The 24,889-nt window shown below is 42.7% G+C and overlaps 1 protein-coding gene across 11 annotated transcripts in view; it reads left to right on the top strand.

The window, feature by feature from the left end:
- The window catches only part of CHRDL1 (chordin like 1), a 95,725-nt gene that overhangs the window by 66,134 nt on the left and 4,702 nt on the right, over nt 1–24,889 (top strand). For 4 of the 11 annotated variants that reach the window (XM_040265083.1, XM_040265080.1, XM_040265081.1 and 1 more), the window contains exons 5-9: nt 4,448–4,515; nt 11,528–11,696; nt 15,119–15,328; nt 20,944–21,111; nt 23,108–23,197. In XM_040265083.1, coding sequence (XP_040121017.1) covers nt 4,448–4,515; nt 11,528–11,696; nt 15,119–15,328; nt 20,944–21,111; nt 23,108–23,197 — 705 coding nt within the window. Of the gene's footprint in view, nt 1–4,447; nt 4,516–11,527; nt 11,697–15,118; nt 15,329–20,943; nt 21,112–23,107; nt 23,198–24,889 lie in introns of those variants that run through there. The other 7 variants (XM_040265088.1, XM_040265087.1, XM_040265086.1 and 4 more) reach the window with 3 other exon arrangements.

Genomic DNA, 24,889 nt, shown 5'->3' with positions numbered 1-24,889 from the left:
CTCCAGTACTTTGGCCACCTCATGCAAAGAGTTGACTCATTGGAAAAGACTCTGATGCTGGGAGGGATTGAGGGCAGGAGGAGAAGGGGACGACAGAGGATGAGATGGCTGGATGGCATCACTGACTCAATGGATGTGAGTCTGAGTGAACTCCGGGAGTTGGTGATGGACAGGGAGGCCTGGCGTGCTCTGATTCATGGGATCGCAAAGAGTCGGACACGACTGAGCGACTGAACTGAACTGAACTGAACTGAAGCATATATATTCCATTTGCCTTTCCAGTTGTTACTGTTTGTGTGTTTAGGGTCATCTGATTTCCATATTGGTTACCTGTCACCTCCAAACAGGTTGTAAATGTCTTAAGGGAAGGGTCCAGCCCTGATTTCCCTTCTCCTTCTGACTTAGTATCAAGTTCTCTACCCAAGAAGCATTCGATATATGTTAACTGACTTTGGAGAGTTACTTTTTTATTTTTTAAAAATGTTATTGAGGATGATTTACAGTTGATTTACAATGTTGTGCTAATTTTTGCTATACAGCAAAGTGATTCAGTTATAGTCATGGCTCAGATGGTAAAGAATCCACCTGCAATGCAGGAGACCTGGGTTCAATCCCTGGGTTTGGAAGATCCACTGGAAGAGGAACCCATTCCAGTATTCTTGCCTGGAGAATCCCATGGACAGAGGAGTCTGGCAGGCTACAGTCCATAGGGTCACAGAGTCGGACATGACTGAGCAACTAAGCACAGCACAGCACATAGTCCTTTTCACATTCTTTTCATGGTTTATCTTAAGATATTGGATATAGTACCCCATGATATACAGTAAAACTTTTTTGTTTATCCACCCTATATATACTGTTTGTATCTGCTACTCTCAAAATCACAATCTTTCTGTCCCCTAGCCCCCTCCGCCTTGGCAACCACAAGTCTGTTCCCTGTCTGTGAATCTATTTCTGTTTCATAAATATGTTTATTTGTGTTGCATTTTATATTCCACATAACAGTGATATCGTATGGTATCTGTCTTCCTCTTTCTGACTTATTTTGCTTAGTCTGATAATCTCTAGGTCCATCCATGTTGCCACAAATGGCGTGATTTCATTCTTATTTTATGACTGAGTAATATTCCATTGTATATGTGTACCTCATCTTCTTTATCCATTCATCTGTTGATGGACATTTAGGTTGTTTCCATGTCTTGACTATTATAAATAGTGCTGCTATGGACATAGGGTTTCATGTATATTCTCAAATTATAGCTTTATCTAGGTAAATGCCCAAGAATAAAATTGCTGGATCATATGGCGACTATATTTTTAGTTTTTTGAGGAACCTCCATACTGGTTTTTATAGTGGCTGCACCAATTTACATTCCCATCAACTGCATAAGAGGGTTCCCTTTTCTCCACATCCTCTCAATATTTGTAGACTTTTTAATGATGGCCATTGTGACTTAGGCATTATTTTTTGATATAAACAAAGGTGAAAGCATCTTCACTTTTACAAGGTTAGTTATGGTTTCCAAAGAGTCTGCATGTGGTCTTTATCTGCCATCTTTATTCAGACATGGAATAACCAGGAAGAGATAAGTATGCTATTGGCTAAGTACTTAATTCTGTATGTTTGAAGTTCAATTCAGTGCATAAACTGAGCATCTGATGTGTACCAGATCACTGACCCCCACCCCAGAGCTTCTGACTTACTAGGTATGGGGTGGGATCCAAAATTTTGCATTTCTAACAAGTTCCCAATTTATGCTGATGTTGCTGATCTGGAGACCACACTTTGAGAACCAGTGATGTAGGCAACACAGAGGGAGGTCTAAGACATGGTCTCTAGGGATTTGCATTCTCCTTAGGGAAATGAGGCAGGCTTAGGAAACATTTAACAGCAGAAAATATTGTAAAGTGTTTTAGTATTCATTCATTCAAGAAATTGAGTAAGTACTAACTACATGCCCAGCCCTGGTCTAGGTGCTGGGGTTGGTTACATCAGGGAACATGATAGACAAAAACCCTTGTTCTTATAGGAGAATTTTAGTGGGAGAAAGCAGACAAGAAATAAAATACATATACCACAAGATACTCTTGAGTCTTAGAATGGAAAATCAAAGATGGTGGTAAGAAGTATCAGAGGGTATTTGAAATTTTAAATAGGTGGTCAGAGAAGATCTCCTAATTCCATCATTTGATGAGTATTTATTTAGTGACTATTATGTATCAGGTACTGTTATAGATCATGGTGATACATCCATGAATAATAAACAGGACAGGTCCTTATAGAATGAATACACTTATTTGGGAGCAGGGAAATCTGGAATTCGAGGTGTTAGCTCTCGTCAACTGATTATGTGAGTGAATGGTTCCTTGCCCTCTCTGAGCCTTGGTTTCTCCACTTGTTAAATGGAACTGTTGGACAAAATTTCAAAATAGATGAAGTCCTGTACATCTCTAAGGCTACAGGATGCTAAGTCCTTTATTGTGCAGTCGCTAAGTTATGTCTGACTCTTTGCAAACCCTGTCCTCCACCATCTCCTGGAGTTTGCTCAAGTTCATGCCCATTGAGTTGGTAATGCTATCTAACCATCTCATCCTGTGCCTCTACTCCTTTTGCCTTCAATCGTTCCCAGGATCAAGGTCTTTTCCAATTAGTCGGCACTTCACACCAGGTGGCCAAAGTACTGGAGCTTCAGCTTCAGCATCAGTCCTTCCAGTGAATATTCAGGACTGATCTCCTTTAGGATTGACTGATTTGGATCTCCTTGCAGTCCAAGGGACTCTCAAGAGGCTTCTCCAGCATCACAATTCGAAAATACCAATTCTTTGGCACTCAGCCTTCTTTATTGTCCAACTCTCACATCTGTACATAACTACTAGAAAAACCACAGTTTTGACTATAAGGACCTAAGTCCTTTAGGCAGTAAGAAATATGTAACAGTATTGGAAGAAGGCTTTGTAGAAGAGGAAAAACTGAATGTTTTTCATCGTCATACAGGAGTTCTGAGGTGTGGGAGATGGGAAGGTAATTTCAGAAGAATAATATGAGCAGAACCATGGAAGCAAGAATGGGAGCCACAGGTTCACTGAAGAGTAAGGAGGTCAAAGGGATTTCATTGTAGAGTAGCTAAGATAATTGGATAGGAGGTAGATGCTCAGTAAAGATGAGGTGGGGGATGATTATAGAGAGTTTTACATGGGAACCTACTGAGGATATTTTTTTGATCAGAAAATGATACCATTATATAGTCAAAGTAGTGCTTTAGGAAGATAAACCTAGAAATCACAGTTAGGTCTGCAACATTCATAATTTTTTTCCAAGAGATGATCTTTGAATCATGGAGGGTTAAAGCCATGCTTTGTTTTATGTTACTGCTCAATGATAATATTGGTATCAAATGAATTTTGAAGTATTTTTCCAGCCCTAAACCAGTAAAAGTACTTGAACCAGTAACATGTTACTCGTTAGAGTTAGGTTTTGAAAGTTTGGGAGATTAATTAGAATAGAAAATTCTTAATGTTTATATATTTTTGTATTCCTTGTTATCCCATGATATATATGATTGAATAGATATTGGGTTTATTTTCAATCAGGTACACACTCTCTCTCTCTCTCTCTCTCTCTCACACACACACACACACACACACACACACACACACACAAATAGTACTCATTTAGAGTGATGCAAATATCTCTAAGCTCTTCCCATCTGCTTACTTGGACATAGATAACACAAGGCAATATTTTTGGAGATTATTCTCGTATTTTTTTTATATTTAACTAGCTGAGGAATATCCATATCTGTTGTGCATTTGCCTTTCTCAAGGCTGAAAGTAGAATCTTTATCCTAAAAGCAATTAGTCTAGAAGGAACTAAAATGATAAGGGTTCACTGTTCAAAACTTGGGTCGTGGAGACTCAGAGAAAGGTGTCTCAGGCAAAAATAGAAGATATGGGTTGTGTAAACACTCTGACCACAGCAAGTTTTACGTTAACTTTCAGATCAAGTTATACCTTCTTAGAGACATAATGGTGAATTTAACAAATCATGACAGACCAAATTCACAAAACTCTCATTCTTTAAGGATAGTTTAAACACAAGTTGAATATGACCTGTAAAATACTTAACTGTCTTTGGAATAAAATAAGCAGAAGTGACAATGATGGCTATATTACAGTGGAAAGTGATGATTTTCCCTTTCATTTTCCAAATTCTGTGTAATATTGCTGGATGGTCTATTTTAGAAAGTGGCAACTTTCTTTGAAGTTCTCTTGAAAAATGAGGCACACCCTGGCAGAAGTCTTTCAGCATTGCTGTTCAAAGAACAGCCACAATGGCTACAATGTCTAAAGAACTTTGGGATCATAGAACCCAAAGGTTACTGGGTCACAAGGATGATATTTTTCCCTTCTATGTATATATGATTCTTTATTTCTTTTTAATAAACAGGGGATGGAGAATTGTCGTGGGAACATTCTGATGGTGATATCTTCAGGCAACCTGCCAACAGAGAAGCAGTAAGTGTGAATAGCTCAAATAATTCAAGAGTTCACAGCATCAGGCCAGACTGCCCTTCCTCCATGGCTACTGTCCCAGCAAAAAACGGACCTATCTCTAACACCATTTTTCATCCCTGTCCTCGGAAATTTGAATGCCGTCATCACCAACCTGGAACCATTTAAGTGTGTTGTGTAATTGGTAACCGAGGCCAGGACATGAATACAAAAAAATCATAGCCCAGCCTTTAGGCACTCTTCATCTAAATTAGAAGTCATCCTTTCGGGATAACTTGCCAAATATTTGTCTTCTGTAAGGGAGGCAAATCACTACCCCTAGCTCAACAGTGAGGACCTTCTGTGGTATTGCAAGGTAGGTCAGCCCATCCTTTGGGCATAGGTACCTTGGACATGTTCACATAAACCCTTCCCTAAGTCGTAGGCTCTCAGTCATACAGCTGGAAGAGCGGAAGGGTAGCAGCCAGATTCCCTTTCTCTACCTGCAGCATCTTCTCATTTCCCCTCTTGGTGCTAATCTCAGAATAACTCTTAGGAGTAGTCATCTCTCTCTATGTATAGTCGTAGCATCTCTTATTCCTTTTTATTTTGAAATAATTAACAAGAAAGAAACCCTCCAATAAATATATGTTTAAGTACAGTGACACTCCAGTTCTCTAAAAATCAGAAAAGGAGATGGTCCAGTTCGAATGATCTATCATATTTTGGGACTTTATATAGAGAGAGTCCATATGGGATTGTATGAAATCATGAGTGTGCAACTTTTGAAAATGGTAAAGCATTATAGAATTTTAAAAATCTTTAATTTAATAAAAAAAATGTACAAAAAGTACAAAATGAACCAAGGCATTCATTGCACATAAATGGGCATTCATCATACCCTTGTACAATAGAGGTATGTGTGCTCAGTCGCTTCAGTCATGTCTGACTCTTTGTGGCCCCATGGACTGTAGCCCACCAGGCTCCACTGTTCATGGGATTTCCCAGGCAAGAATACTGGAGTGGCTTGCAATTTCCTCCTCCAGGGGATCTTGCTGACCCAAGGATCAAACCCACATCTCTTGTGTCTTCTGCATTGGCAGGCGGATTCTTTACTGCTAGCACCACCTGGGAAGCCCACAATAGAAGTACACAGAGCAGTCAATGTAGAATTATTTTCATAAAAGCAAGACAAAAGGAGACAACCTACAGGCTATCTCTAGGGGCTTGGTTAAATAAACCCAGCCTATGGTACATCACGGAGAAGGTGATGGCACCCCACTCCAGTGTTCTTGCCTGGAAAATCCCATGGATGGAGAAGTCTGGTGGGCTGCAGTCCATGGGGTCGCTAAGAGTCAGACACGACTGAGCGACTTCGCTTTCACTTTTCACTTTTCTGCATTGCAGAAGGAAATGGCAACCCACTCCAGTGTTTTTGCCTGGAGAATCCCAGGGACGGGGGAGCCTGGTGGGCTGCCATCTATGGGGTCGCACAGAGTCGGACATGACTGAAGCGACTTAGCAGCAGCAGCATGGGACATCATACATTTGTTTAAAAGAATGTGGTACTGAACATCAAAATGCAGTAGAGTGGAGGGAGTGCCAAGATATAGTCTGAAAACAAACAACATTCAGGATACAATGTATACTGTCATTTACTTCTGTAAAAATTGTCTGTGCATATGTGTAAATGCATACTAAAAAATCTAGAAGATCATATACCAAGATGTTAAGAGTGATATTCTCAAAGGGGTGTAAGTGGGCAGGAGGAAAGGTGCGTGCGTGCTCTATGCTCAGTCATTTCAGTTGTGTCCAATTCTTTGAGACTCCATGGACTATAGCCCACCAGGTTTCTCTGTCCTTGGGATTCTTGAGGCAAGGATACTGGAGTGGGTTGCCATGCCCTTCTCCAGGGGCTCTTCCCAATGCAGGGATCGAACCAGTGCCTCTTAAGTCTCCTTCATTGGCAGGTGGGTTCTTTAACACTAGCACCACCTTTGTGTTGTATCTTCTGTATTATTTGATATATTTCAATGAGCATGAATTAGTTTTGTAATAAATTTAAATGATTTTGAAAACTTTAGGAATTAGTTCTCAACAGACATTGTATATAAGGTAAGGAATTATAGGTTAGGCCCAAGAATCGTGAGGGTACAGAGAAGGTGTTGATCCAAGACCTAATAAAATAATGAGTACCAACACAACATCGCAATGTGGCTGAGGCCACCACATGTGCCACTTCTGACTTCATGTCCCCAGCTTGCCAACGCCCTCAGCAGTGAGATTAAAGGATTTGCATTTATTTTATTGCCTAATCATATTCTTTTCAAGACACTCCTGTTTCCGAATGAGTGGAGAAGGATTTGTAGGTGGAGTGGAGAATACTCTGGATGTTTAGAAAAAACAGCACTCCTGCAAGAGAGAGTGGGCTTTTCAGCTTGCAGATTCCTATAGACCCCAAGGAAGAATTTTCTCCATCCAGCTTTATACTAAGTGAGATTCCTTCCAGATCCTGATAGGAGAGGATATCAGTCTCCCTGTTCTGTGCTGTGAACTTCACTTTTTTCTCAGCCCCAATATTTTTTTATCATGGTATGAAATTGAGAGTGGCTAAGTTAGTCACTGCCAACCAGATGCCATTCTAAGCCAAATTTAGGTCTCAGTCACCTTAAGCTGGGTGCCTTAGCCCCCAACACTAAGCACTGTGGCCCACTCAGTGGTTTTGCTGGTAATGCCATTAATTTTCATTTCTTCTTGACTTCATCACAGGCTAGCCCTGCCTCCATCATTGTATTTCAGCCTCATTTCATTATTCTTCTTAAACTGCTAGTCACAGGACTGGACTTAATCCGATACTTCCCATAGCAAAAAAGGTCAGATATAGAAGGCAGGACCTTGAAAGAGTTATAAATTTTCAAAGGAGGTCAAGACCTATCTTTAGAAACAAATATTTGGGCCTGGTAGGCCAGAATGTCCAGATGGTTCCACTTTATTATAAATAAATATTTTCCTTTGTTCTACAAGGGATAGATACTGTGGGATATGATTTAAGTAATAAATAGCATCTGTGGTAACAGAAAAGTATGTACCTGGCACATAGTAGGCACCCAATAAATATGTGTTGAATGAATGGGCATGGAAGGTGGAGTGAAATGTATGTGTGTGTTGTAAAGATGAAGGGCGGACCATTCCTTAATGTTGATTCATAGGAGTTTCTCCCAAATCAGAGAGAAATTCTTCAAACTTATTGGAAGGTAAGAGAATCCCTTCTGAATACCTTTTGCAGGCCCATGGGAGGGAAAGAAGGGCAACCATAACAACACATTTCCTTCTTTGTGCATTTTTGTTTTTGTTTTTGGTTTTTTTTTTTTTTTTTGGCATTGCACTGTGTGGCTTGTAGGATCTTAGTTCTCTGACAAGGCATGGAACCCGTGCCCCTTGCAATGGAAGCTTGGAGTCCTAACCACTGGACTGTCAGGGAAGTCCCAACAACACATTTCTGATTCAGTAGACGGTGCTCTTTAGTAGACTGTTCCTATTCCCAGGGAACCATCACAACCTTGGGTCAACAGAAACAGAGCTGATTGGTTTATTTATTTTGCCAAGTGGGCTGAAAACCCTCAGTTTACCAAGTTTTACAAAATGCACAAGTAGGAGAACCTGCGATTCAGTGATGACTTCTTTGTAAAAACAGTTTCCCCAATGGTGCATGGGCATGCATCCTCAGTCGTGTCTGATTCTTTGTGGTTCCATGGACTGCAGCCTGCCAGGCTCCTCTCTCCATAGAATTTCCCAGGCAAGAATACCCCAAGAGTGGGTTGCCATTTCCTGCATTTTCATGCTAAGTTGCTTCAGTTGTGCCCAATTCTCTGCAACCTCATGGACTGGAGCCTGCTAGGCTCCTCTGTCCATGGGATTCTCTAGGCAAAAATACTGGAGTGGGTTGCTGTGTCCTCCTCCAGGGGATCTTCCCGACCCAGGGATCGAACCTGCAGGCAGATTCTTTAGCACACACAGTGAGTGCGCTTGCAAAATTGTAGCATAGACACAGAAACAGGAAGGCATTTCCCAGGCCATTTCTACACTTTCATGTTTTCCTGTCTCTGCCAAAAAAAGCCCATATATCTTAGACACTGGAACAAGCCAAGAAGAAATTCCCGGGTAGCTTCTACCATGGCAGGAGATTTTTCCAACACCCGGAAAGAACTGTGTAACAGCCAGCTCAGAAGCCTGAGATATTTGTCAGTCCTGCAAGTCAGTAAATCAAATAATACCAAAATATTGAGCAGAAGAAAACAAAGCCTCGCTATGTGATCATTTCTACCTAACTGGTTTTGACCTGCTTCCTCAAGCAGCCTATTATTCAAGGCTGGTTTTAAAGATAAGCTCCAATTTCACTTACAACTCCAAGGTGTTAATGCCTCTTTCTCCTTCCTGGTAAGTTCTGAGGTCAGACAGGCCTCTGGTAAGCCTCTTTCCTTTGTTCAAGGGAAGACTCTTAAAGAGCCATTACTCCTAAATCAAAATCACACATCACCACCCCTACCCTAGGGCCAAAACAGAAGATCCTTTATGTCAGTGATTCTCAACCTGGGCTTCACATTATGGTTCCCTGAGGAGTGTCTAAAAATCTCATTGCCCAGGCCTTACCCCTAGACCAATTCAATTGGAATCCCTGGGGGTGGGATCAGTATTTTTACGGCTCCCCAGGTGATTCTCTGTGCAGCCAAGGTGGAGACCAGTGGTTTATGTGGTTGTGAATGCTGTAGCAGACTTCTATATAGGAGAGAATTTTTCTTTGCAGCAGCTTTTAAGCAAATATTTGTGGACTCCTGAGCTTAACCAGATATGATCTCTCTCACGTCCCCCTCCTCTTAGCCTTCCTCTCTCCTGCCCTGCTCTCTCACTCTTCTGCCATCTCCCAAAACTCGGCCTTCACTCTCGCCCCAAACTAAGTCCCTCTTCTTCTTGGCCTCAGTTTCTCGGTCTGTAAAACAAGTCTTAAATGAGATGAGGTTTGGAGAGGGCTGGGCTGGCCTCTGATCAAAACCCCTGAGGTTTTGTGTGTGTGTGTGTCATGAATCATTTTTCTACCCTTATCATATGTCCAGGCTCTGAGTCCCTGGTACCGAGCTTTTCATTTTGTGTTTGCCCGCATGAATCAGAGAACTCCTTGTACTTGCAGCTTATCCTGGGTCAGCAATCTTCTCTCTCAAATTCTAGCCCCATCGAACCCCCTCCTTTCGGCATCAGTAGGACACCCACCAGCCAAACTGTCCTCTCTTTGGCAACTGTATTCCTTTGGCAAAACTTTACCAAACTCTAGAAAGGACAGAACAGTCTGTAATGGCCTTTGTGGAATGTGAGTTGATTGTGGCAGAAAAAGACATATGAGCCATTGTGGGAATGAAAAATATTTGCACTGAGAATACTGTCTGTGTGCATGATAATAAATTGATGTAAATTCTTATTGTGTGAGTTTTTATAGCAATGTACCAGCGTGGGCTTTTCTTAGATATAGAATTAATGTTCTCTTCTTACTCCAGCTCCTATTCACTCTCTCCTTCTCCCACCAAGGCCTTCCCACCCCCTAACCAGGAGAGTAATAATAATTCCCAAAGCTAAATTTTCTACATATGTATCTATAGAGCATAACTATAATAAATGTTTTATGGGATGGTGGGGTCAGGGAACCCCATAACTACCATCTCAATGTTCCCTGCTATTTCTGTCATTGAATATAAGGATCTTCCTTTTTAATTGCCTGTTTCTTTCAGGGGATCCCCCTTCTCTTACCCCTGACAATTACCCCTAAAACACACTATTATTTGGTTTTAAGCCTTAAGGTTGTAGCCTCTGTCCATTCCATTCTCTTCTACCCTTATTCCACTTCATCTCCTCGATGAGGGGTGCATAGCAGAATATGGACCCATTGTGTGTCTTGAACCCTTGCTGAAAGAGCAGTAATGGAATCATCTGTACTACAAGACTCTAAGCTTTCATGAGGGACTGTGGCTTTCCTTGATCCATTCAACAAGGCTTTGATGAGCACCTTCTAGAGGATGGAGACTATTTTAAGGCACTAGAGATACAGCAGTGGATACAGCAAAGTCTTCGCCTCTGGAGCTGACATTCTAGTATCATCCTACACAATCAACGCTTCTGTCCATAAAATGTCTGGGGTATTTGTGCCCTGCTCTGTGACCTAACCTCATTGCCTGCGTCTGCGTGCATGTCAGTACCTCTTATCCAGATGAGACTTGTCTCCTGCCTCTTCTTCCTATCCAGTTCACCCTACACATTATCAGGACTCAGTGTTTTGAAACACAGCTTTTCTTTTCCCCCTATACTTAAAAAAAAAAAAGAAAGAAATCCCTGAAAGACTTCTACACTCTCACTTCTATTGCCTACCAAATAAAGTTCTCGCCCCTTAGCCTGTCATTTCAAGTCCTCCATGATTTGGCTCTAACCCACTTTTGGAATGTTATCCTCCAGCTGTTCCCTTTTATGGATTCTATGTTCTCTGCTACACCTTCTCAACTTGGAAATCTCTGCCTGAAATATTCCTCACCAAGTCTGCCTGTAAAAAGTCTACTTACCCTTCATGGCCCAGGTCACAAACTCTCCCCGACTACAAGCTCTCTGTCTTGGTCTTAATTTGCACAGCATTGTATCCTTCTCCTTTGGCCTCTATCACACTCTGCCTTGTATTGCAGGCAACAATCTAACTTCTTAAACCCAAAGGTGAGATTCTTGGGAACAAGAAAGATACTTTACCCTGGGGGATTATTTCTCCCTCGAGGCTAGTCTGTGAATCTGGTCTGGTCTCCTACCAGGAGAGAGACATCTCAGCATGCTACCTGTGCCATTGGTACTACACACCCCAATGTCTCTATCGGATTTGGGTGGACATGGAGTTAAGATTAGAGCTCATCACCAAAACTCATCAAACAGCCTCTAAGGTAGCTAGATCCGTCTTAGTCTCCTCATGGGCAGAATCGGAGGGGGCTGAGTTTGTCCTTTTGTCATTTCACAGAGGCATTCTTATCACCGCTCACACTATGATCCTCCACCGAGCCGACAGGCTGGAGGTCTGCCCCGCTTTCCCGGGGCCAGAAGTCACCGGGGAGCACTCATGGATTCGCAGCAAGCCTCGGGGACCATCGTGCAGATCGTCATCAATAACAAACACAAGCATGGACAAGGTAAGGGCCAGGCTTCTTTGGTACCACACCCAGTCGGGGCCTCAGTGGCCCCAGCCTCTGGAGGGCTGGAGCTGGGAAAGGACGCTTTATCCCCTGCATATCAGACATTCCCACATGGATCACTTACCATCCAGTCTACCATGCCAGCGTGGACAAGCAGCTCCAGGGGACTGTCAGTCCAAAGGCCATAGTTTAAATTTCAGGCATCTGTCCTTACTTAAGGACAAAAGGTGAGAAAGCAGTGAATCTAATACACCATCAAGCATTTTATCCCTTGCCCCTGGAGGTTGAAAGTCATTTGGGAAGGTTCACTGGGGCTTTAACAAGATGAAAGGTGGTTTGTTTTCCAGCCGGACACCCAATCTTCAAAGGTACTCAGCTCTAAACACTTCTAAATTTCTCATCCGAACCTTAGAAATAGCAATTCTTACCGTTGCCCCAGTTTCTCCTGGGACTCTTGTTGAAGGTACTTATTCCAGGCTCCATACGCAGGGATTCTAATTCATAGGAGGAGATTATGCTTAGAAATGAGTAATCCAGTGAGAAATCCAGAAACCTCCTGGCTGAGCCACAGGCAGACTGATTAGGTTAGTACCACCTTGTAGCCCACTCGGATGACCAGCTGACTACAGCAGGTACCCACACGAATCCACGGCCCCATTCCCTCCTGCACATAGTTCTCCACCGAGACCCTGCACCACATCTCCCTACCCCACAAGTAGTGGGGTGGGGGGAGAAATTCAATCAAATAATTGACTGCTTCTTACTTTTCTAGGCATCCTGTCAACCAGCTCATCAGAGCACAAGCTCAGCTGGTTCCTTATTATGAAACCACAAACATGTTTTGTTTCCTTTAAAAGAAAAACAAATCAGAGGCAGTTCTCTGAATGGGTTAAAAGTAATAAATTATTAAACCGAATGATTGAATAACATGGGTGAAAAACAATCCGTTAAAAGAACCCCTACTATAAATCTCAACAAAGCTAGTCAGGCCAAAGCTAGTTGATCACATCTGTTACTAGTTAGATGTAAATTTCAGATTACAGATTTTAAAAAAATTAATTGCTTTTGAAACTAAGAGGCTTAAAAGAAGAACATTCAAAATAAAACTCTTAATAAAAAATGGTGATGTATTAGCAGAATTGGAAATATTTACTATTGATCTGGGTTTCATTTGAAATTTATTATTTTGAAATTCCAAGGCATTCTGATATGAATTTACTAAAGGAGGAGTTTAGGTAAAGATGCAGTTTCATTTTCAATCTTAAATTGCCTTGAATAGATTCCATTTGCTCTGAAAGAATTTCAAAGTCTTAAAAAACAGGAGGGGAAATGGACTTTGAAAAATCCTAAATCCCATAATTTCCACAGACCTCTTCATTTTCAGGGCAGAGGCTCATCCCTTCATTTCTCCATGTCCTACAAAAGCCCCAGCTGGTTTACATTTATTCGTTACCCCCATTAATTTGGACTCAGCCATTCTCTCCTGACCTTTTTCTATTATAGTTCACTGGAGAGTCACTTGTGCCTACCTCCAACTCCCAACACCCCAGTTGGATGACTCAAAATCATCTTGAGAATTTGTTGGTGAGGAGAAGGCTGCGTTTTACCCTAGAGAATGGATCTCACTGTATTACCCTTCAGAGTGTAGGCTCTCACCTAGTCTGGATGATTCCCCTAGTCCAGATGTTTAGGGGAGACGTAACCTGGCTCTCCATCACTGTGGGTCCTGCCTGCCGTGCTTCTGTCCCTCCTGCTGACAGCATACTCCTCTGAGATACATCTCCTCTGTCCCTCGCTACACCCCGAGAGGAGAAACAATAAGACCCCATCATTCTTGAGTCCAGCCTAAGTTTTCCTGAAGCAGAATCTGCACCCACGTGATCACATTGTCCAGAAGGAAATGCCACTGTCTGGTGAGGAGAGAGAAGAGGGATGGACAGGAGAGAGAACAACACATCTGGTCCATCTTGTACTGTGATTCCATCCTCACTTTATCTTTCTGTAATTCGGTTCCTCTCTGGTTTAGGGTCTTTGAAATCTTTACATAGATTGACCTGTTAGAGTGCCTAGTACTAGAGCAGCTCTTACAGAGGATAAGAAAAGGCAGCCAACATCATCCATATTTCCTAATGTGACCCAGTGGACTTGAAGAGAAAGAAATAGCCCAGTGAGTCATCCTTCTGAGGCCATTGTCTTGCAGCCAAATCAGTCAGTTCCTAGAAACGCCCCAAGTGGGGCTCCTTCTCCCACCCTGGCCCCTCCTTAAGTGATAGGACCCACCCTAGAGATGTTGTTGATTTCAGTGCCTACAGGTCTCCCCGGATATGATGAGATGATGGGAATAATGAGAAACACACCCAGTCCCTGTCATGGCTGGAAATCTCCAGAATGTCTCAGCACTTTCCAAAAGGAGAGAACTCATTCTCAGACCTCCCTATTTGCAGCATGGGCAGGTCTAACACCGGAGCCTAGCTCTGTGCCTTACCTTAGGAGTCAGATATGTTTTGGTTGGTTTGCACTGAAGGTTATTCCTCTGACCCTTTCCCTTCATAGGCCCCACGGCCTGCAGCCCAAATGCTTGTTCTTGCAAGCTCCACCCCCCCCCCAAAAAAAAAAACCCCTGGAGCTGGTGACTTCTCTTCCACTCAATAAATGTAAGACCACCAAAGGGTAGCTGGAGGGCAGGCAGTGATTCACTGTAGCCAAATCTCTACAGCCACTATGAAGAGATGGGATATTACCAGAAGATTCGAGGCAAAAAAGGCTATCTTCCACCATTTACCCAGGAGGGGTGGGTCCTTTCCCTCTCAATCTTGTCTCAGCACTTTCTTTCCCATGTCAGAGAGTAAGCTAGCACTATTAATCTCCATACCCACCTGTGTTACTAGATCAGATTCTCATAGCATTTGACCTGAAGGGATTTGCTTCAGGATCTGGAAAAACTCGACACTTTGAGAAGAGCAGTAGTGTTTGCTCCTAGCCTCCCTGGGCAACAAACCTTCCTGGGAGATTTTCATGCCTAGAAGCACATCCGCCTGGGCCATCCCAATCCTCTATGGAACTGCAGGTCTGAATGCATCATTCTAGCCGAGGTTCCTTATCAGACACCCAGGACACACAGAACTCTGCTTTCATACATCCATTCATTCCTCCATTTAGAAGATATTTATTTATGGCCTACTGTGTGTCAGGCCCTTGTGGGCATCCAGAGGCTTGTTGAAGGTCTGGAATAATTGCTGACAGTGGAACAAGGCCCACGCTCTTTTTGGTTACAGAAGCTGCTCTGTGAACCTATCTCTATGGCCACGACAAGAATGAAGGATGCTTGATGTCTTAAGGGGTTCAGGGCTTGGGCTCTGAGTACAGGGGCCCATTTCAGCTCCCTAGCCTTTAATTTCCAGTCCTGCGTTCTCTTCCAGTGTGTGTTTCCAATGGAAAGACCTATTCCCATGGCGAGTCCTGGCACCCAAACCTCCGGGCATTTGGCATTGTGGAGTGTGTGCTGTGCACTTGTAATGTCACCAAGCAAGAGTGCAAGAAAATCCACTGCCCCAATCGATACCCCTGCAAGTATCCTCAAAAAATAGACGGAAAGTGCTGCAAGGTGTGTCCAGGTAAAAAGGCAAAAGGTGCGTTGGTTGGAAGCCCTGCCTTTGGTTGACCAAGATTTCTCACATAGTCATCCTCAATGTTCTTTGAGCATCAGAAACCTGCCATGTAATTGTAACAGTAATAGTTCTACTAATAGCTAATAAGGAGCTACATCCATTCCCCTTTTGAAGGGCTGATAAGGTGGTTGATTGGAAGACACTGACTTACCAGAAATTGGCTGGGGATTTGCTTGTGTCTACCACACCTCTGAACCCATGTAGCCATAAGGACTGAACTTAAACCTTGCTTTTCTAAATCCTAGAGAAGTTAGGTTGTTGTGATTATTAGGAAGGACAATAGTCTCCTTCGTTAATATCACCATTTAACTTGTCAAAGCACAATTACCTCCATTTTCTCTTGCAGACAGGACTAGAAATGGGTGAGGTACAGTGGAAGGAGAGTGGGTTCTAGTCCTAAGCTGCTGTGTGACTTTGGAAATGTGCCAGATCAGTTGATATCCAAGCTTCCTTCCAATACTAAAATTCTATGATATTATCATTTCCCTATTAAAGAAAAGAAAATTAAGGTGTATAAAGTGAAGTGAGTTGCCCAGAGTCACAGAAATAGATAATAAAACCAAGGCTTGGAACCCAGGTCACTTCCAGCCCATTGTTTTTTCCAGGCCCGTAGAAGATGTGAAGTGTTTGTTTGTTTGTTTTAGTAAAGGCAATCGATTAGTTAAACGGTGGTTTTGACACATGAGCTAGAGAAAAACACAGTCCATAGTATTGGGGTTGACAGAGTACTGGATTGGTAATCAAGCATTCTGGCCCTGGCTCTGCCACTGCTTTCCTGTGTGACCTATAATGAGTCACTTCACCTCTCTGAGCCTCAGTTTTTTTCTCTATAAAATGAGAGAGTTAGAACAGATTTCTTATGGCTTTTCCAGCTCTAACCTTCTAAGACTGAATGAATTAGTCACTTCCAGGCACATGAATTTATCATTGCTTATGTTTACCTGCAAAGCATTATTGTAAACATAGATTCAAAAAAAAAAAAGAACAAATGTTTTAAAATGTAGGCAAAGAGTTAAATCATTTATTCAAGTTAGGCAGTTCCTCATGAGTAGCAGGTAAACACGAACTTAGTCAATGTATATATGTATTTTGAGTATCTTCATGTAGGCCAATGGTTCCCAAACTTCTCTGCACATTGGAATCCCCCAGAGAGCTTCTAAAAATACCTATGTCTCATCCCCAGCTATTATGATTTAAGTCATTTGAGGTGTAGCCTGGGGTTTGGAATTTTAGAAGACCCCCAGGCCTTCTTGTCTGTAATTTGCAGCAACTTTGGGAACCACTGCTGGAGGCTCAGGTTGGTTTATGGTCTTGCTAATCAAAGTATGGTTTCTGGACCAGCAGTGCCTGGGAGCTAGTTAGAAAGGCAGATTCTCAAGTCCCACCCCAGACCAACTGCATTTTAACAAGGTTGCCCAGGTGCTTCCAATGCACATTAAAGTTTGAGAAGCACTGATTTATAGCACAAACAAAATCTTTCTTAATGTAACAACCTTCATCTTCCAAAGTAAACAGGGAGCGACATGTGGGTAGTAAGGCCAGGAGCTATCTGATATGAAGTGGAGGATTGGAGCATTAAGGTTGATGACGAGAGATACTTAGTAGGGACAGGGAGAGAGCACATTCTTTGGATATGAACATGGCGGCCACCCAGCCACGATGACCTTATAACTTTCAAGTTTACAATCTCACTGGAACCCCCAAGCCTTTTAGTGTCACTTAGAAGTAGGTCCACCAATACAGTATTCTCTCCTGTCAAGGGTCTAACACCTAGAATCGTAAAAGTAATAGAACAAGATAATTTCAGACACAAATTAATATTTACCTAGCCTACGCAGGTAAGTTAAACCCTCCTGCTATATAATATTCCAATTTGAATCTCACACCTTCAAACCAAATCCCATTTCTTTGTATGGTTAGGATTGGATGGGTGTAGGTGATTCAAATAAGAGGGAAGGACACAGAACAAGTGCTGCCTTTCAGACCAGTGGCATTTATTCAAATCTTTATGCTTATCTTTTTCTAAAAAAAATATTTATTTTAATTGGAGGCTAATTACTTTACAGTATTGTGGTGGTTTTTGCCATACATCAACATCAATCAGCCATGGGTGTACATGTGTCCCTCCTTACACTCTTTGGCTAAGCAGTGCTACTAGAAATCCAAAGAAAGTGATCAGAGACATACAGATATATACAAACAAGGATTTTTACTGCAGTGCTGTTTACCATAGTGAAATGTTAGAGACAACCTGAAAGTCCAGTATGGAAATGGTTAAATAAATTGCAGTACATCTGCACTGTGGTGTATTATACAGCCATTAAAAATCACCATAGAACAAGATTTAATGGCACAGAAATATGCTTGCAATACATCTATTAAGTACAAAGAACAAGCTACAAAAGAATATGTAGTTATGATCCCACTACTTGTGTTTATGAATAGCATTGATAATATGCTTAGACCGAAAAAAAAAAAAAAACACAAAAACTGGAAGGACATATGGCAGAATGTAACAGTGGCCATCTTAGGGTGACTGGATGATGGGCAATTCTTATTTTTTTCTTTTTGTTTATCTGCATTTTCTAAATTTTCAGCAGTAAATGTGTATGACTTTTATAACTAGAAAAAGAAATAAAGGCTTTTATTTTTTAAAACTGCTCTCAGAATCCCAATTTGCAATATCTTAAAGAGTCTCATTGACTAAACCTATTTCTCTGGAAGAGTGGCTTTTCCCACTTTCCCACACTGCTCAGACATGTAGATGGCAGATTTACTGGGCAACATGGAGGAGAAAGTGTCTTGTCCCATTAGGTCATTGCCCTCAGTAGGCCACACACAGGTGTCGGTGAATTGTAAGTTTCCTCTGATAGTCATGTTTCCCTCCAAGAGTCACTAGCCATGGAGGTGACTTCAGAGCCTCAAGGGGCATGCACTTGTTCATGCAGCATGCAATCTGGAAACACATATTCTGTGCCTACTGTGTGCAAGACATGGTTCCAGGCACTGAGAATAGGGAGATAAAGCAGACAGATGCAGGCTACTTGCCAGCAGTGCTCCTTACATCCTGGCAGGAGAAGAAAGACAATGAACACAAAACAATAAGGTAATTTTCTATGGTGCTGAGTACTGGGAAGAAAAAAAAAACACAGATATCAGGTGAATGGGACAGGCAGGGTGGAGCATTTTCAAAAGACTGGTAAGGGTCAGCTTCTATGAAGAATGATGTTGAGGAGAGTCCTGAATGATGTGAAGGGGTGAAAAAGTGAAGTCATGACATCCTCAGCCTCTTAGACAATGACACAGAACACAGAAGAAAAGGAATAAAGGAGTGAGCAGGGAAGAGATTGACAGAAGAAAGAAGAGTAAATTCAGTTATTCATGCTGAGAACAGAAAAGAGAGAAAATTTGCAAATGATTCAGTCAAAAATTTTCTTAGAACAAACGATTGCAGGGCCCTCCAGTAACAAAGCAAGGCCAAAATGTAGGATGTGAGTTTCACCTCTCTCTTGTCTTTGTTCTGGTGGAGGCTGGCCTTGCTTTATATATCAGTGGCCATCTTTGGAGTTGTGTTGGACTTCTACTGCCTGAAGTTTCCCCAACTCACTCTCAACCCCACCATACCACCCCAATACCCAGAATTCCCATAATGACACATTCCTTTTGGGTTACAGCAGGAAAAGGTTAAGACTTCAAGCTTGTTTCTCGGGCTGGGATAATACTGATACATCTCCTGTGTCAGTCATCCCCACTTCTGTAAGGAATGGTTTCTCAGTTTCTTAGTTCTGGAGAGCTCAGGACATGAACGTTCTCTTGGAAAGTGATAATGGCCAGAAATGACTTCAGGCATGTCATGCTTCCCTGGAAGGAAATGAAAATAGGTGAACACGCAGTGATCAGGAAGCACCTTGAAGTGAAGCGTGTGGAATGAAGAGGTTGCCGAGGAGGTAGTTCAGAAGACACACTCTGTTTATTTACTCTTAATATTTTCACGTGCCAGCCTGGATGAGTCACTAATGGATTTTGTTGTTTGTCGATCCCTTGTAGTAAGTAAATTAAGCTCTTGGAGGAGAGGGGTTGTGGGACAGGCTGACTTTTTAGGACACTGGGAGAAATTTTTAGCATATTATAGGTACTTGCAGTCCCTTCATGGATTTCTTATGGCAATTATAGCTATAGCTGGTGAGCAGGATTTAACACATGAACCAGACTCTCATTCTAAAGCTGGTAATTAATACACAGAGGTTCCTGTATACTCCGTGACCTCTTCCCCTCTCCACTCATTTGGAAAGTGCTAGCACACATCCCTTAATTACCTAGCATTTCACCAAAAAAGACCAGCCCACCAAGTAATTAAATTACTGAAAAGAAAGACAAAAGGGGAAAGTAAGCTTGACTCTAGGATAATCTTCAAATTGTGTAATACAACCTGAAATCACCCAGAGAAGACTAGGATTTTGTCCTTCTAGTGCCTAAATGGTGGTGGGAATGGGAGAGGTAATCAGGTCAGCAGGAGACATGCAATAGCAATTTGAATACAAACTCTAGTCCAGATGCGTCTCACTGGATAAGAGTGAATCCCCCTAATTAAAGTCACGGGTCCAAAGCACTCAACACCCAATGCTTTCATCAGATACTCTTATAGATGGCTTCTGCACATATTCAAAATCTGTCAGGGTGTCCTCGGCTTTTCTTTGTTGTTCCTGATTTGAGCATTACGCTTTAAATACACAGCTGAAGAGGGTGTTCATTACGAGGCCAGTAAGAACTTAACTCACTGATAACCAAGCAAGGGCAACTTCTTTTGGTAGGGGGCTGAGGAAAGAGGAGCGTAGAGCAGGAGGAGTAAGGGGGCTGGTATCCCTATGCCTGGAAGTTGAAATCCAACAATTTAGTGTATACTTTAAATGATCCATAGCTGAGGGATTTGACCAACTTTTTTGTGTCTTCCAACCATTTGTTTGGCATAGTGTACATATGACTAATCTGACATCTAGGTTTTGGCACTGGTGTTGATCTGGTATTAGCATTCCCCTTGAAAACAAATCAAAGAGCATTCAGAAATGTCAGCCCAATTTGGATAGATCCTTTGGGCAAGTATATGCACATAAATGAGTGTCATAAATGTTTTCTAAGTATACCTAAATGACGTTAGGGAAGTTAACTGAGGCCTTCCATCAGCCCATTCTTTGGGTCTCTGTTGGCAACACTGAGCTAGGCCAACCATGATCCTGACCCAGCAAGGAAAATCCTCTGTTCCCTTAAGTGCCCAGCACCTTTGTATCTGGTCACATTCTTCCTCTTCATGAAGCTCCACTTTTCAAGTGATGGTGGATCCATGGTGGGTTTGGGGCCAGTGTTCTGTCATCACGTGGACTTAAAGGTCATGTGCTCTTTTGTGATCTGGTGACTTACAGTGAAATGTTGGTGGGATTTCTATCTCTGTAGGAATGTCCTTGTAGATGTCCACTTTTGATGCTTGTGCAGCTCTGTGAATGCTGAGACTACATAAATGCAGAGGTTTGCTTTGACTTTTGGAAAACCATGACAAATCTCTACTCACTTCCTGATTCCAGAAGAACTTCCAGGCCAAAGCTTTGACAGCAAAGGCTTCTTTTGTGGAGAAGAAACAATGCCCGTATATGAGTCTGTGTTCATGGAGGATGGGGAGACCACCAGAAAAATAGCACTGGAGACAGAGAGACCGCCTCAGGTAGAGGTCCATGTTTGGACCATTCGAAAAGGTGAGCCAGATGACATTAATCTCTTTTTTTTTTTTTTTTTGGTAAGGGGGACACAGGGAAGGAGGGGAAGAGTCATCTTCGTTTTTCTTCAACCTGTTCCCCTGTTTCAGTCAGAAGATTTCCCATTTGCTTAGAAATGAACACATGACTCATGCAGTTGCTATTGTGCCCTTTAACAATAGGGCTGAAAAGTAAGTATTGACCATAGGGTCTGTTGTCTTTCTCACACAACCAAGGCTGGAGGAGTGGTTCTTAACCCTGGCTGCACATCAGACTCATCTGGGAAGGTTTTTATATACCAAATGCCTGATCCTACCCACAGAGAGTCTGACTAATTGTCCAGGAGTGGGGCTTGGGCTTAAGGGTTTGTTCAGAAAGCTCCACAGGTGATTCTGGTGTACAGCCAGTATTGTAAACTTCCCAAATGTAATCTACTATTGTTTCCAAGATGAAGCTCAACAAACATGAAAATGCATTCATTCAGTGCCAAGCAGAGTCTCGAATCATACTGAGACCTCTTACCTCAAGAAAATTATAGTCTCACTGGAGGGACAATCCCAGGCATGAGGTCCCATTCCTTTCCTGATTACTCCCATTGACTACCCAAGCAAGCTACGTTCTGTTCATTGTGAACCTACATCTGTTCAAATCATCCCATAGCTAAAAGACTAAGGCTGATCTAGTCTGGTCAAGTTTTCAAGGAATCCAAGTGTAGAGGTGACATTTCAATTTGGAAATTGTGCACATCCTTTTGCAACTGGATCCCACCTAAGGCTCGAGAGTGCTCAAACTCGAGTAAGTTCTGGCATCACGCAAGGTGCTAGGGTGAGACAAAGCTACCTTGCCCCATCCAAGATATTTGAGTGCATCAGCCAAGGGGAGTATCTAAACACTTGTGTTTCTAACAAATAGTCAGATGATGCTGCTACAGGCAGTACTTGGACCCATCTTTTGAGGAACAACTGCACTAGTATTTGTGGACCTTTTTTTGTCTCCTTTCTTTCTCAAAAGAGCAGGAACTTCTCTGTACCCCTTTAAAAATATGCTAGAACACACATATAAAGCTTAGCACTGTTTATTTTTGCTTTTGACCTAGGCATGTTGGTTTGCCATCTCTTAACTCCTTAGCTCCTTAGTCACCAGGACTAAGCACTGTTCTGTTGGCTTCCCTACTGGCATTGCCCCACAGAGGGGTGTGGATGCTTTTCAACTGGTTACTATCACCTCTAAAGAGCCTGTTGTACACAACACTGGGTCATCAAAGATCTGTGCATGCTGGACAGAGGAAAACCCAGGTTCCATGTCCGCTGCTCCCTGTAGACCTCTGGAGGATTATTTAAGTGGGCAGGTAACATTGCTCCTAAACTGCAAGGCAGTTTTCTGTTGTTCACATGTTATTCTAATGAAAGCTATTTGGGCAAGGTTGAGACTGGGAGCCCAGTTATTTTCACTCTGCCCATTTTTATAAGGGAAAGCAAAATGGGCTATGATTGTTTCCCAAAGGGAAATATGCTTTCTGGGGAGTTTAGGAAGTGGGATGGCTTCTCCATTTACACAAATGACCCATGTGCAAAGCCCGCTTCAAGTTCTCACTGCTGAGCCAGGGGAGCAGCCCAGTGGCTTGGCAGGGACATAGCCAACTCAGACGGGGGGCAAGGGCAGAATGTCTAATACTGCCTTTGGCTTCAGAAACTCCAACCAGCACCCATGCTTGATTCCCTGTGGCTTTCCCCAGGAATGGGTCCCATGGTCAGCAGCTCTGTCTCCCTTATCTCCATCCTCTGGAGAACCAGGGGGAAGGTCAGTGAGCCAAGAAAACAAAAGCAGTCAATTATAACCCTCGAGTCAACCAAGTTCATGGTTAAGCACATTACACAGCCCAGCTCGAGACTCCTAAGCCCCAGTAATGAGATGATATGCTTAGCTCAAGCAGAAAACAGCATTGCTGGTTCCAGACAGCACCTGACCATCTTCCTGATTTTTTGCTTGGCCCCAGGCATCCTCCAGCACTTCCATATTGAGAAGATCTCTAAGAGGATGTTTGAGGAACTCCATCACTTCAAGCTAGTGACCAGGACAACGCTGAGTAAGTGACAGCTGTCTTCTCTCCTCCTTGGAAAACACATCTAGTTTTCCACGTTTTGTCTCCCCAACTGAAGTACCGGCTGTGTTCTCACTGAACAGGAGCAATGCTCCACATCAACTTTAGAGAGACTATTCTCTCTCTCTCCTCTGGGTGATGAAACCCAGGGTCTTAAGAGGTTCCAAGGTCTGGTCTATCCAGATGTGGAGATCTCACATCTGGAAAGCTATGGCCTCACTGGTGGGGCTGAGAGAGACAGAGAGAAGATGACTGCATATCGATTCTTGGATTGTCTCAAAGTTCTGTTTGACTCCTTGGAACTGCCCTGGGTGGTCATGTTTCTTTAAAAGCACTCAAGCCTACTAGCAACTCTCCCTAGGCTTTCTAGGCTAGGTGGAGCCTGGGACTAGATCCTGCTAGGCACTGAGGGAGGGAGTGAGGTGGGGGGAAGGGGTGAGAGGACTTCTAAAGGAATAAAAGGCACAGAATTTCTATCCACTGGGAATTCTAATGGGTGAGACAGAACATGAAAGTGTGTTCATTATGAATTAGTATACTTCTGAAGAGTTAAATACCTAAGTGTTCAGGGAAATCTGTGAAAAACAATGAGATGAGAGCCACATGGGCTTAGTCGGGGAGGAGGTGGGTTTTGAAAGAGAAGGGTGTGATTGGGCAACAGGTCAGGAAATCAGTCCAAGGAGAGGGTACATCGTAAGAGAAGACTCAGACAGGAGCAAACAAGAAATGTGGGTATGGGTAACAAAGAATCACAAAGGCCACATAGGTTGCACAGAAAGGTGAGACAAGTTGGAGGCAGGAAGTAGAGGGCCTGGAAGAAGCTAGTGAGAAGTTGAGATAGCAGGCAAGGAGCGTGGGTAGTTGCTGCAAACTTATACACAGTGTATCAAGTGTATGAAGATGGTGCCTTGGAAAGATGTTTCTTGGCTCTCAGATGCATTTATTAAGCATGTATGACTTTGAGAAGCCATATTCTAAAGAAGCCAGTTGTTGTTCCATTGCTCAGTCACATCCAACTCTTCATGAACCCATTGACTGCAGGACGCCAGGCTTCCCTGTCTTTCCTTGCTTAGATTCATGGCCATTGAGTCAGTGATGCCACCCAACCATCTCATCCTCTGTCGCCCCCTTCTCCTGCCCTCAGTCTTTCCCAGCATCAAGGTCTTTTCCAATGAGTCAGCTCTTCACAGCAGGTGGCCACAGGATTGGAGCTTCAGCTTCAGCATCAGTCCTTTCAATAAATATTTAGGATTGATTTCCTTTAGGATTGACTGGTTTTATCTCCTTAGAGTCCAAGGGACTGTCAAGAGTCTTTTCCAGCACCACAGTTCAAAAGCGTTAATTCTTTGGTGCTCAGCCTTCTTTATGGTACAACTCTCACATCCATACATGACTACTGGAAAAACCATAGCTTTGACTAGATGGATCTTTGTTGGCAAATTGATATATGCCACACTAAGAAGTTGTACTTGATCTCCAGACCAGAGAACTCTAGTGGGGGGTTTTAAGCAAATGAATGATGCATTCATATCTGGATTTTAGAAAGTGGTACTTGCTATATGGGGTGGAAAGTGGGTTTCTAATGAGAGAGCTGGTGATCGTCTGCAGGAAGCTGTTAGACTGTATTAAGTCAGTTAGACAGAGGAGGAGGTGTCCCTGTGAGGGGTGGAAGTTACA

The sequence above is a fragment of the Oryx dammah genome, unplaced genomic scaffold (assembly GCF_014754425.2).
Source record: "Oryx dammah isolate SB20612 unplaced genomic scaffold, SCBI_Odam_1.1 HiC_scaffold_23, whole genome shotgun sequence".
NCBI lineage: Eukaryota > Metazoa > Chordata > Mammalia > Artiodactyla > Bovidae > Oryx > Oryx dammah.
Note: the sequence above shows the minus strand (reverse complement) of the source record. Positions and strands in the feature narration are given on the sequence as shown.